This window comes from Bos mutus, chromosome 17, assembly GCF_027580195.1.
Source record: "Bos mutus isolate GX-2022 chromosome 17, NWIPB_WYAK_1.1, whole genome shotgun sequence".
NCBI lineage: Eukaryota > Metazoa > Chordata > Mammalia > Artiodactyla > Bovidae > Bos > Bos mutus.
This window is the reverse complement of record NC_091633.1, coordinates 11,153,801-11,167,898: the sequence shown is the minus strand read 5'-3', so window position 1 is coordinate 11,167,898 and position 14,098 is coordinate 11,153,801. Positions and strand designations below refer to the sequence as shown.

At 48.2% G+C, this 14,098-nt stretch overlaps 1 protein-coding gene across 2 annotated transcripts in view; it reads right to left on the bottom strand.

Annotated features, from left to right (window-relative positions):
* The window catches only part of RPH3A (rabphilin 3A), a 64,244-nt gene that overhangs the window by 38,384 nt on the left and 11,762 nt on the right, over positions 1-14,098 (bottom strand). For both annotated transcript variants that reach the window (XM_070385588.1, XM_070385587.1), the window contains one exon: positions 8,322-8,468. In XM_070385588.1, coding sequence (XP_070241689.1) covers positions 8,322-8,468 — 147 coding nt within the window. The remainder of the gene's footprint in view (positions 1-8,321; positions 8,469-14,098) is intronic.

The following is a 14,098-nucleotide window of genomic DNA, read 5'->3' as shown; positions in this document are numbered from 1 at the left end:
GTGAGGTCAGTTCCATTATTCACTCCTATTTTGGGGGGCGGGGAAGGAGGCACACAGACAGAAAGTCACTTACCAAGGGTACACAGCCAGCAGGTGGCCGAGATGCGACTGGAGGCTGGGTCTAGCTACTTGGATGCTGTTACCCGCTTTGGAAGAATGAAGCCTTTGTTTCTTTTCAGTGCTTACAGTTGGGGCTCCTCCTAACTCCTGCACCTGCCCTTTCTTGTCATGGAAAGTAGGGTTGAGAGAATACGCTGCTGAGGCCCACAAGGGACAGTGAAGGGTGAACTGCCCCACTGTAGGAAGAAGTGTGCGACACTCAATCTTTTAACCCGAGTGAATATATAAGACACCCTGTAAATTATTCACTTCCCTGAAGCTCTGAAGTCATTTGTCAATTGCCTTCCCTACCTGCACCTCTGAAAGGCAGTAAGATAATGTGGAAAGACAGATTCAAGTTCAGAGTTTGGTTTGGCCATGAAAAGACTGTGTACCCCTGGGCAACTGCCTTAACCTCTCTGAACTTCAGTCATCTCATCTGTGAAGTAAAGACAGTAGTCTGTCACTCTGAGAGGACATAGTAGGGATTAAAGGTAATGCAATATATTTGAAAGTTCCTAATAGAATGCTTGGCTATAAATGATTATCTCTCTATCAGTCAGTACAGTTCAGTCACTTAGTTGTGTCCAGCTCTTTGCAATGCTATGGACTGCAGCATGCCAGGCTTCCCTGTCCATCACCAACTCCCAGAGCTTGCTCAAACTCATGGCCATCGAGTCGGTGATGCCATTCAACCATCTCATCCTCTGTCGTCCCCTTCTCCTCCTGCCTTCAATCTTTCCCAGCATCAGGGTCTTTTCCAATGAGTCAGTTCTTCACATCATGCGGCCAAAGTACTGGAGCTTCAGCTTCAGCATCAGTCCTTCCAATGAATATTCAGGACTGATTTTCTTTAGGATTGACTGGTTTGATCTCCTTGCAGTCCAAGGGACTCTCAAGAGTCTTCTCCAACACCACAGTTCAAAAGCATCAATTCTTGGGCACTCAGTTTTCTTTATGGTCCAACTCTCACATCCATACATGACTACTGCAAAAACCATAGCTTAAATTTCTCTATAGAATAGCAGAATAGGCATCTAACTCTGAAGCCAGCCAGTCTGGGTTTGCAATCCCAGTTTGCTTATTAGCTGTGCAACCCTGGGAAGTTGCTTAACCTCTCTGTCCCTCAGTTGCCTCATCTGTAAAATGGGAATGATAATAATATGGCTTAATGCATAAAGCTGTTGTGAGGGTTACACAGATGAATCTGCTTAAAGCTTTGAGTACCCTGCCAACATATGGTGTTTGTAAGGGTGAACTATTATTATTTCCTAGAAGTTGAGTTATGGTTGCAGAAAAATTCTCATTTGTTTCTTCTTCCTTTTTTGAGTCACTCAGCAAGAAGGCTAGAGCAGTGATTCTCAACAGGGCGTGATTGTGCCCATCAAGGGGGCATTTGGCAATGTCGGGAGACATTTTGGATTGTCACAGCTTGATAACAGTCCCAGTTACTACAGGCATCCAGTTGGAGGGAGCTAGAGGGAGCTGCTAAAAAATTCAGGGCACAGAACCACACCCACCAGAAAGAATTTTCTGTCTCCAGATGTAAATAGTGCCAAGGTTCAAGAACCTTGGGTTAGATGGACTTGGAGATGGACATAGTCCAACTCCAACTCCCCACTTTATAGATGAGGTCTGGTAAACCTCAAAGTTAAAATTATTCAATGAGAGACTTAGTCAGTTGGGTTTAGAATTATCCAACATGTATTCATTTGCTCTCTCCTTTTTATGCCAGGCACTGGACTGCTTAACGAATTAGGAAGACATCTGTTTTCACTGGGGGCTTCCCATATAGCTCAGCTGGTAAAGAATATGCCTGCAATGCAGGAGACCCTGGTTCGACCCACTCTAGTATTCTTGGGCTTCCCTGGTGGCTCAGCTGGTAAAGAATCCACCTGCAATGCAGCAGACCTGGGTTTGATCCCTGGGTTGGGAAGATCCCCTGGAGAAGGGAACAGCTATCCACTTCAGTATTCTGGCCCAGAGAATTCCATGGACTGTACAGTCCATGGGGTCGCAAATAGTCAGACACGACTGAGTGACTTTCACTCATTCACTCACTGTTTTCATCTTGTGCAAACAGATTCCATATATTATTAAGGATACATGGACATAACAAAGTGTTGATCTGATCCCTTGAAAAACTGAGGTACTACTCAGTGTTTCTCAACATTTGGGGGTTCAGAATCCCCCCAAACCTGATGACATCTATGAATATTTCTTCTTAAAAATGAACACATACACACAGATAACTATGTTTATAATATCAGGATGCCCCAGAACCCCTGAGTTCTATCCACAGAATGTCTAGGACTCCAAGTTAAAAAAAAAAAAAATGTAGCAGGGTGGCTTGCTGTCAGCTTGTCAAGCCATAGGAAAGATGCCGAGCTAATTAGATGCAGCAAATCCCAAGCAGTATTACTCACTTCTCCCTCTGTCCACACTTTGAGAAAAATTCTAGGCTAAGACTATAGGGGATGGTGGAACTGAGATGGGGAGGTGACAGAAATCCAACAGATTTTGTCAACAACAGTCTCCCAGTGTCTCTTTGACTTCCTCCTCCATCACAGTGTTTGGACACCAAGGTTAATGACAAATCCTAATTACTTCTTCGGATCCATCTGTTGAGGGACATCAACCTCGAATGGAAACCACCAGGCTGCCTGTCCCCTTGCAGACAGAATATATGAGCAAATGCCTTTGAGAGGCTCTGAAAGAAAGAAATATGATAAAGACATGGAGGAACCTACCAGGGAAACAAAACAAAAACAAAACCTGCACATACAAGTTTCCCCAGGCAAATGTTTAATTCCAGATTTAATATGCTTTAAAAGTCCTGTGGGCACCCTCTGGGTGTCTGTTCAATTCACAAAGGACCTTGGCACTCTCTTGAGAAGCACTCAGCATCCTTGTTTGTGTAGCCTGGCACCTCTGGTCATGGCTGATTGGATGAGAGGCAGGCACTTAGGGTGACCTGGACCAGAGTTCCTTTCTTGGGAATTTGGAATTAGGGCTAAGAAGAATTATAGCAATTGAAGAGGTATAGTATGTGACTATATTTTCTAAGATGTGTATGAGAAGCAGAACTTTCGTGAGTCTAGGCTGTGTCCCTGTCCTTGCAACCCTTGAGATACCTCTGAAACCTTGTATTCAATTCCCCTTTTTGCCTAATGGAGTAGAATCTCCAAAGAAAACTCCCATTTACAGCTTCTTTCCCTGGATGTGTAAGTCATTCTTCCAGGAAGAGGTGGATCTCTTTCTCCTCTCCAGTAGAACCCAGTGGAGTAATGCTCTACCAGTCCCAGACCCAGCTGTTAAGAATCCCGATGACTTCCATCTTTGCTTTCTTTGCCAGGTAAAGGAACTCAGGTCAGACGATTGAGTAAGGAAAGATTTCTTGGAAAGAGAGGGGCCATGCAGAGCACACTGTGTGCAAGGATTGGAGCTTTCCTGGCCCTTCCAGTCCAACCCAGTCACTCATTGAATGCAGTTGAAAGAGTGACCCCTTGCCCATGCTACACGGAGCAGAAAATCAATCTGTCAGAGTCCTGCCTAAATTCTTAACCCACAGAATCATGAAAAATAGTAAATTGTGGTTGTTGGCAGTCAGTAAGTGTCGGGTGGTATGTGATGCGGTCACAGATAACTCAAACAGTCTACCTGGAATTAATTTCCTTTCTTGCAAGCCAAATGTTCTAACTAGTATAGAAAGTTTACAGCAGTCAGGCCATGCAAAATAAATTCTGAGATCCCATTTAGCCTTGAATAAGGAATGTGGGGAAAAATGAGGCTCTTTAATGAGTTTCCCTTCTGGCTATCATCCTTCCCTCTAGGGATGCTGAAGAGAGCAGAGCTTGATTGTGGGCTGAGTAGTGAGTGAATTTTAGACACCCTCTTGGTCAAAAGCAAAGAGGCTCCAAGGCGAGAACCAGCTCTACTCAGCTGCATTGCCTGGGACTCCCTGGGGCATCTAACTCTAGCTAAACCGCCCCAGGGAGGCAGTGCTTCCTGGGACACCTGAGGCTGATTCTCACTTGGAATTCTCCACAGCCTTAGGACCATGGAGACAAGTTCTGACAGCTGTGGAGGTAGAAACAGGTTAGTAAGATCACTGGGAAGGAATCACTGGGCCAGTATAGAAGGGATTCTAGCTTCTAACTCCCCAAAAAGTGAGTGAAGTTGGTCAGTCATGTCCAACTCTTTTTGATCCCATGGACTATAACCTACCAGGCTCCTCTGTTGTGGAATTTTCCAGGCACAAGTACTGGAGTGGGTTGCCATTTCCTTCTCCAATGTCCTCTCCAAACCTAAGCTTTAAACGTTCCTATATTCTGCAGAGTCTAACAATTTTGAGGCCAGGCCTTCAGGAAAGACACCTAATAGGAGCATAATTCTGAGAGTCAGCCAGAGAGGGACATGTCTCTTAGCTCTGCGTGACTTTGGACAAGTGACCTAGATTTTCTAAGCCTCAGTTTCCTCAGCTGCAAAATGAGGATAATAATAGAACCTACTTGATCGGGCTGAGAGGAGCAGTTAATGAGTTAAGCCTATATGAAGTTTTTAGATTCAGTGTTTGGCACTCAGTAAATACTCAGCCTATAAATGGTACCCATTATAATGACTGCTTATTATGTAAACAATGACTTGGCATATCTCTCAGATGGGTGTTAGGTAACCGAAAAGGAAGTTCAGCATCACAGACCTGGTATCTGGGCCCAGAAGGGGACACAGTTATATCCACAGGTTTAATAGAAAGAGCTCATTTGCTGAGAGGGGCAGCCAATAACATGGTACAGGGTCCTCCACCAGACCCTCCCAATACTTTACAGTTGGATCAGGAAGGATTCTGAGACCCAGGCTGACCTGCCTTACTGGATGGGTGGGGAACTGAAGCCCCCAAGGCTCATTAACTGAGCCTCAGGTTCTGGAGGGGGAACCCCGATGGCACCCCGTTTTCAGCCTCACTCTGTGCCTGATGTGTTGCTCTCCTTTCATCTGACTCCACTCTGATCCTCTCCCAGGGAAGCGTGGGTTGAACAGGAATGAGGGCAGGTTCGAGCTCATAAGACACAAATAGCATGGCTTTGCCTCTGGCGATGCTACCAGCGAGGGCTGGCAGCTGGAAGGGTGCGGGGAAACAGCGGCAGCCAGAATCCTCCAGGACTGTCCTGCCTCCTGGCAGGATGAGAAAATGTAGTGTTTCAGCAAGGGGACACTCTGTCACCATGGGCTTGGTCCCAGCTTCACTGGAAGGCTCTCAGATCTCCTTCAGGGGAAGCCAGGGGCTTGCCAAACCATAGTCTTGGGCATAATTCTAGAACGGAGGCCTTGGTCGGTGTAAAGAAACGCATTTCCTCAGCAAATGCGTTGTTAAATGATCATCACCATTAACTGAGCACGTGCCCTGTGTCAGGCACCATGATAATATTTTGCATGTGAATTAAACATTCCCAGAGAAGTGTGTGCTAAGTTATCCCTGTTCTTGCTGTCCTTCAGTCACTAAGTCGTGTCTGACTCTCTGCGACTGCCTGGAATGCAGCACACCAAACTTCCCTGTCCTTCACTATGTCCTGGAGTTTGCTCCAACTCATGTTCATTGGGTCGATGATGCCATCCAACCATCTCATCTTCTGTCACCCACTTCTCCTCCTGCCTTCAATCTTTCCCGGCATCAGGGTCTGCAGAGGCTCAAATCAAAGGCACCTACTTCCTGTGTGTTCATAACATCATTTTCCATCCAGGAATAAAATGATCTGCAGAGCTTCCCCATTTTGCAGATGAGGAAATTGAGGAAGGAGGAGCTCAAGTGGCTTGCGTAAGGTCACACAGGGGATTAGAAATAGGGCTGGAATTTGAACCCAAGTCTCTCTGACTCTGGGGCCTCAGGGGTTAACTGCTGTGCTCTTCCACCACGTCACCAGATCAGGCAATGTAGCAGGACATGGGGGCAAAGCAGGGAGCCCATCTACCCTGTTCTTGAATGTTCAAGCTAGAATCCACTTAATTCACAGAGATCCCCTTAATTTACACCCAAAGGCAGCCCAGTTAACAGGGATAGATTCTGATATAAATCTAAATCAGCAAGTCGTAGTGTCTTCTCTGGAAATTTGGACCCTGGACTACAAAATTCCAAGCTCTCCAGCCTCATGGCCACAGAAGATGCAGAAAGAAACTGACTTGGGTGGGTGGGAGGAGCACTGTCTGCCATGTTCACTCACTCACTCAACAAATACTCTACTGCACACCTACTATGTACTAGGTCTGGGGATTCCATGGTGAACAAAACAGGTAACAATGTCTACACTCAGGAATCGTATCATCTGATAGGGAGAGACACACAACAGTCAAACTCAGTGTAAAATACAAAGCGTGTTAGCTGGTGGGAAAGTGCTATGTAGGAAAAAGGTTGGAAGTTCTTGCCTCCAAGCAAGAATTTAACATCCATATCCTTCTGCAAGGATATCCTTTCTGCAAGGCTGAGGCCCCTTGTTGGTTGAAGTGAACACACACTCAAGCTCACACCCACACACTCACAAGACCTCCAGCCTGGACAACTCCTCACTCCTGATATATCTTTTTAAAAGCAAAATAAAAACTCAGCCATGTAAGCAAGCCCCTCAAGACCTCTCCCCATTAGCAACCTACCCAGGAAGCTGATGGAGGGCGGAACACAAGCTGACTCCGCCTGTGCCAGGTTATCTGCCACTTGCCAACATCACCTCTGATCGCCCCAGCCCACCCTGAACAAAATGGTCTGCAGAGGCTCAAATCAAAGGCGCCCACTTCCTGTGTATTCAGAACATCATTTTCCTCCCAGGAATCTTGTTAACCCCCTGCTGAGTGGATGGGCGGGGAGATGAAAGGACACCCCAGTGCCCAACCAGTTGCAAGCAGTCAGCAAAGGCTGCTCCCCACTCTGCCCCAGGGAAGAAAGGTCTGGGAAGGAGGTGACATCTCGGTGACCCCTCCCATTTCCCATCTGAGGTTCAGTCTTGGAGGACCGATTGGTGGCCTCCCTGAGTCCTAGCAGTGGAAACTTCTACCCATGAACTGCGCCCCCCAACCCCCAACACACACATACTCACTCTTCTCTTCTCCCAGGCACGACTCCCCTCTCACTTCCCCATCCATTCCTCCCAAGCCCACCCGCTAGCCTTCCCTCTCTCTCTAACACTGCCCTGGCTCACTGACGCTGTCACTCCCTGACACACACACGCCACACATCCTTCTTCCATCCCTTATGTGTTCTTGTTACCTCTGCCCTCCAAACTCCACTTTCCTCCCCCCCTACCATTCGTTAAATGCAAAGTATGCCCAGGCCACTTGATGTGAAGAACCAACTCATTGGAAAAGAACCTGATACTGGGAAAGACTGAAGGTGGGAAGAGAAGGGGATGACAGAGGATGAGATGGTTGGAATGGCATCACCAACGTGATGGACGTGAGTTTGAGTAAACTTCGGGGGTTGGTGATGGACAGGGAGGCCTGACGTGCTGCAGTACATGGTGTCGCAAAGAGTTGGACACGACTGAGCGACTGAACTGAACTGAATGCCCAGCCCTGGGCCAGGAATGATACAAGCATCACTTCACTCCTTATGACTGTCCTATGGGACAATGATTTTTATTCTCCCCATTCTAGAGAGAGCAAACCAAGGCTCAGCGGGTGAAGCAACATGCATGGGAGCTGCAGCTGGTAAGCAGGGAGTGGGGATGGAACCCTGAGTTCTTGGCATCCAGACCCACCAGCTTAATCTCTGAAGCCTCACTCTCACGCTGGCTCCCCTTTAGGAAGGATTTCTCCCGTTCTCTCATATGGTTCATTTCAGGCGTGCGCTCTCTTTCCCGTACTGTGTCTTTGATGTAGACTTGCTCCCCCTTACCTCACCCTCAGCTGTATATTCTAGAACCTGCATGGCGTATGTCACTAGAACACATTTCTGTGCAGCCGAAATGGTGAGACAACTGGGCTCACACACACACACACCTCCCCAGCCCAGATGCCCCCTCCCCAGCCAGCCCCCAGCCCGCTCTCTCCTCTGTTCTTTTCTCCTCTCCTGGCTGTCTCATCTCCTGCACCAAGGATTCCGGCTCTGCCTGAGTGGGTGTCTCAGCGCGTCACAGATGACAAATCCCAAAGGCAGCCCTGCCCCGTGCCCTCCCCAAGCACCCCGCCCTGGGCAGCACGGCCCTCCCAGAATGGAGGGAAGCGCAGGGCCTCACCCAATTCGCTCCTGTTCCATCTCTTCCATCTTCTCAGCGCGAGCGATCACCCTGTTGATGATTTCCTTCTCCTCATCTGTCAGCTCTTCCTGTTTCCTCTGTCTGTCCGGCTGACCGCTGGGGTGGACAGACCATCCTGTCTGGAGCCTGAAAGGTAATATGGGAAGGCGTGAGGCTGGAGAGAAAGTAGGCTGTTGTGGTTAGGCTCTAGCCTCTGGAGTCTGGTAAACCTCAGTTCAAATCCCTTCAGGCAAAAGAATCCCAACCTCTCAGAGCCTCAGTTTGCTTATCTCTACAGTGGGACCCGTGGAGGCTTTGCAGGTGGCACAATGGTAAAGAATCCACCTGTCAATGCAGGAGACGCAGGAGATAGGGGTTCAAATCCTGGGTCAGGAATGTTCCTTTGGAGGAGGACATAGCAACCCACTCCAGTATTCTTGCCAGGAAAATCCCATGGACAGAGGAGACCAGTGGGCTGCAGTCCACGGGGTCGCAAAGAGTAGGACGTGACTGAGCAACTGAGCATACACACACACACACACACACACACACAGTGGGGAACATATACATCCTTCATAGGGTTCTGCTGAGTTTATTTTTTTTAAGTGCTTAGCATGTGGCAGACACTCTTGACTTGACATTTGCAGGAAGTTCATGGAAACCTGGGCTTCCCCTGTGGCTCAGACAATAAAGAATCTGCCTGTAACGTGGGAGACCTGGCTTCTATCCCTGGGTTGGGAAGATCCCCTGGAGAAAGGAATGGCTACCCACTCCAGTATTTTGGCCTGAAGAATTCCATGGACAGAGAAGCCTGGCAGGCTACAGTCCATGGGGTTGCAAAGAGTCAGACACAACTGAGCAACTTTCACTTTTCATGGAAACCTGGAGGATAATGGTGTTCTCAGTAAAAGAGTCCAAACAGTAGACTTCTGCAACTGGAGTGGAAAAGATTCTGGGAGAGTGGTCTGAAGCCCTGGATCCCAGGTGGAATCCAACCCCTACCTGGCACAAATATGTTTAGTGTGGGCCACAGAATTTTTTTTTTTTTCAAATTTAAACTAGTTGCCAACTAGTTTTATAAAAATCTCTCCATTTCACACAAACATCTAGATTTCCTGCCTCCAAAGCTCCTGTAGCATTTCAAGTTCCATCCTGTGCTCTTCTTGGCTTTTTTGTTTCAATAAAAAAGCAAATACCGACATGGACTTCCCAGGTGGCGCTAGTGGTAAAGAACCTGCCTCCCCACGAAGGAAATGTAAGAGATGAGGGTTTGTTTCCTGGGTTAGGAAGATCCCCTGGAGGAGGGCATGGCAACCCACTCAGTTATTCTTGCCTGGAGAATCCCATGGACAGAGGAGCCTGGCAGGCTACAGTCCATGCGGTGGCAAAGAGTTGGACACGACTGAAGCCACTTAGTAGCAGCAAATACTGACATAGTGCCTTCTGGAGGCCCACATTACTTCATTTAATCCTCACAACATTTCTACAAGGCAGGGATGGTTACTGTCTATTTTCTGGTGAGGAGACTCGGCTGTGGAGAAATTAGACAACTTGTCCGAGGTCGCACAGCTGGGAAGTGGCAGAGGTGGAATTCAGACCTGGGCAGCCTGCACACTTAACCTCCCCAATATGAGGTGAAATGAATGCCTATCCGTGTAGCCCCAGGGATGGTGCAGAGGATCAGAGCTGGGTAGAGAGCTAATGCTACAGTCTATGGCAAATTATCATTCTCTCCACTAATAATATCCTCCACCCCCCAGGCGCTGAGGGGCATTACCCAAGTGGAATGCAGGGCTCAACACCACTAGAAATTCTTGTCCCTGTTGCGGGGGAAAAATCAGTAATTACGAATCCCCTGGAGCCAGCACCCCATTAGCTGCCAGCCTCTATTACTTCCACCGCTCTAATCACGTCAGTAGGCATGAAATTGCCTTTTGACACTTAAAGTTGAAAATTAAAAGCCCTGTCTCCCCCTTCCTCCCTCCCCACCTCCTCTCACATCCTCCCACCTAAGATGGTTTGTTCAGAAGAACAGAGAAGGAAGAGTTTGAAAGCAACTGGAAGCAGACGTCTTGCGAGAAAGAGGATGGAGCGGCTGGGGGAAACCCGGATGGAAACATACCTTGCTTTGGATCAGGGGCCTCTGGGGATGAACAAATGCTAAACATACTCAATGGAAGAAAGATCAATATGGCAGCCAGTCTACCATATGGTTCCCCGGGATATCTGCCTCCTGGTATTCACTCTCCCTGTGTTGTCTTCTTTCACACTGAATCCCAGCTGGTGTGGGTGTGACCGTGGGTGACTTCCTAGGCTAGGTCATGAAAGACATTTCAACTTCTGCCTTGGTCTCTTGGGTCATTCGGTCTAGGGGAAGTCAAATGCCATGTCATGAGGACACTCAAACATCCCTGTGGAAAGGAACTGAGCCCCCGCCCCCACATCCCCACCACCCAACAGCCAGCACCAACTTGCCAGTGACCCTCTAGCCCTTGTCAAATCTTTAGATGGCCTCAGCCTCAGCTGCCATATGACTGCAGCTCTGCCAGGACCACCTAGCCAAGCCACTCTCAAATATCTACCAACAAAATCTGCAAGAGGTAATAAGCAGTAACTGCTGTTTAAGCCACTGCGCTTGATGTGATTTGTTGTATAGCATTGTTGTTTAGCTGCTAAGTCGTGTCTCTTTGTGACCCCATGAACTTCAGTATGCCAGGCTTCCCTGTCCTTCTCTGTCTCCTTGAGTTTGCTCAAATCCATGTCCATTGAGTTGGTGATCCATCCAACCATCACGTCCTCTGTCGTCCCCTTCTCCTCTTGCCCTCAATCTTTCCCAGCATCAGGGTCTCTTCCAATGAGTCGACTCTTCACATCAGGTGGCCAAAATACTGGAGCTTCAGCTTCAGCACCATTAGATAATTGGAAAAATCAACCTAGCAGAGGATATAGACAGGGTGGAACAAAGCCCTACCTACAATGCCTATATTCATTTTCGATTGTTGCATAACCAGTTATTACAAACTTAGGGGCTTTACACAACACACATTTATTATGTCACAGTTTTCATGTTGGGAGTCCAGGCACAGCTTTGGGTCCTCTGCGCAGCATCTTACAAGGCTGCAATCAGATGTCAGATGGGTCAGATTCCAGATGGCTCCAGATGGCTCACATTTCATCTGGAGGCTTTCTAGGGGAAGAATAAACTTCCAGGTAAATCTAGTTCATTTCCCAGCAACCATGTGACCTAGGACCCCAACTTCTTGTTGGCTGTTGGCAAGAGGTCACCTCCATGTCCTGGAGGCAGGCTGCAATTCCTAACCAAGCGGACTTCAATTTCATCCCATGGGCCACTTCCTTCATCAAGTATGCAAGGTGACTCTGCAGCTCCAGTCAAGTGAGACAGAGTCTTACATAACATGACGTAATCACAGAGCTGAGGTCCCATCCTGTTTGCAGTATTCCATAGGTTAGAAACACAACCCTGGTCCTGCCCACACTCAAGGTGAGGAGGTTACACAAAGACATGAACACCAGGAGAGGAGGGCCATGGGGGATCACCCGAAAGCCTGTCTTACACAGCCTCCCTAGAGGGGTCCTTCCAGCCTTGCTTGAATGCTCCCTGTGATGAAGACCTCACTCTCTCATAAGGAGCCTATGCCATTCTATTGGAAAGATCTTCCTCAAGGTATGCTAATATCCCTCAGCCTGATGTTTCTTCCCATCAATTGCAAAGCATACATTGGACTCCTGCATGAGGAAGACCACCCATCCTTCCCAAAGAGCCTTAGTTACAACCTCATCCAGCCACCTCCCCAGGTCCCTCTGGTTTTCCATGGAAATGGATGTCTCAACTACCCCTCTTCTTCCTCCTTCATCCCCACTTCTCTTTCTTCATTCTCTTCTGATCCCCCTCCGCATATTAAAAGTGAAGCAAAATTGTTAGTTGCTCAGTCGTGTCTGACTCTTTGTGACCCCATGGACTGTAGCTCACAAGTCTCCTCTGTCCACGGAATTCTCCAAGCAAGAATATTGGAATAGGTTGCCATTCCCTTCTCTGGGACATCTTCCTGACCCAGGGATCAAACCTGGGTCTTCTGCATTGCAGGCAGATTCTTTACTGTCCAAACCACCAGGGAAGTCTCCATGTATCTCCTGCCTTTAAAAAGCAGCTCAGGGACCAAGACAGAGCATACATGAGATGCTGGGCCATACACCCAGTAGAGACCCTTTCATGGACACATTCCTACAGCTCACAGTCTGGTCATGGGTATGGTCAGACCTGAAGTCAATGCCTCTAACCCCAACACATGACTCGCTGGGATTAGCACGCACAGGAAACACATGACTCCAGAAACACAAGCAGGAATAGGGGTCCCCAAGAGGCCCACCTAAGATAATTGCCTCCTTCTGCAGATGAGCAAAAGGCCTGCTGGAGCTCCCAGCATCCCTCCAGACCTTACCCACTCCCCGTCCTCTGCTCCAAAATACACAGTTGACAAACAACTCATCTAGTGTTTGAAAATGTCACCAATTGGTCCCAGTGGGGATTCGCAAGCCTCCTGTGGATTTTCATGTTTTAATTTCAAAAGCAAACAGAGGGAAACAAACTGGTTTTTCAAACCAAAGCCTTTGCTCTGAAGGGAGAGAATGGCCGTATCTGGGCCTCCTGTGGACTGGCGAGCATTGTGAACATGGGGACCTTGAGAATACTCTAGTGACAAGAAGGTGGAACCCTCACTAAGGATTCGGGCTCCATGTCCTTAAGACCAAAGTCCAGTGTTGGGATCTCATTAAAGACCAAAAGTGAAAGTGAAAGTTGCTCAGTTGTGTCTGACTCTTTGCAACCCCATGGACTGCAGCTTGCCAGGCTCCTCTGTCCATGGAATTCTCCAGGCCAGAATACTGGAGTGGGTAGCCATTCCCTTTTCCAGGGGATTGTCCTGACCCAGGGATCGAACCCAGGTCTCCCACACTGCAGGCAGATTCTTTACCATCTGAGCCACAAGGGAAGCCAAAAGTGGAGACCAAAGTGTTGCCTCCTTGGACAAGTTCCTCAGAGCATTGTATTCAATCCAGTAAATGCCTAGAGGGCCTACTGCACACCAGCTTGAGTCCTCTTTGACCTAGTGGGGTTTAAGATCCAAATCCTGGGTCTGTTGCTTATTAGCAGTGTGCACTGGGGCCCCAGTCTGAATGTCTGTTTCAGATCTGTTAAGTGAGAAGGATTTCATGTCTGTTTACTGCCAGGACTCTCAGAGGCTACTCCTTTTAAAAAAAAAAAATCATTTATTTCTTTGGCTGTGCCAGGTCTTAGCTGCATCCAGGACCCTTGATCCTCTATCTTCACTGCAGCATGTGGGATCTTTAGTTGCCAACTCTGTTGTGGCATGTGAGATCTAGTTCCCTGACCAGGGATCAGACCTGGGCCCCCTGCATTGGGAGTGAGAAGTCTTACCCACTTAGTCCCTCAGAGGCTACCCCTGACCCTCAGTGGCTGCATGTGGAAACACCCCTGGCTTAGTGGCTCAGGCAGGTCAGGGCGAAGAGGGCTGACCCATCTCCACTCTTATTCACATACTTAGGACAAGGCTTCCTGGAGAATTATGAAGGGCACCTGCCTCTTATTCCCCCAAATAGTCTAAGCTGTTGTAGTTCCCTGAAGGGATCTCAAAGGGTTGCAGGTGAGTGGGCTGTGCAGGGACAGAGTAGACAGGGAACCAAGCCCTCCATCCTCACTTCAGCCCAGATGGCAATGCTGGGTTCCCACTAGCAAAGTA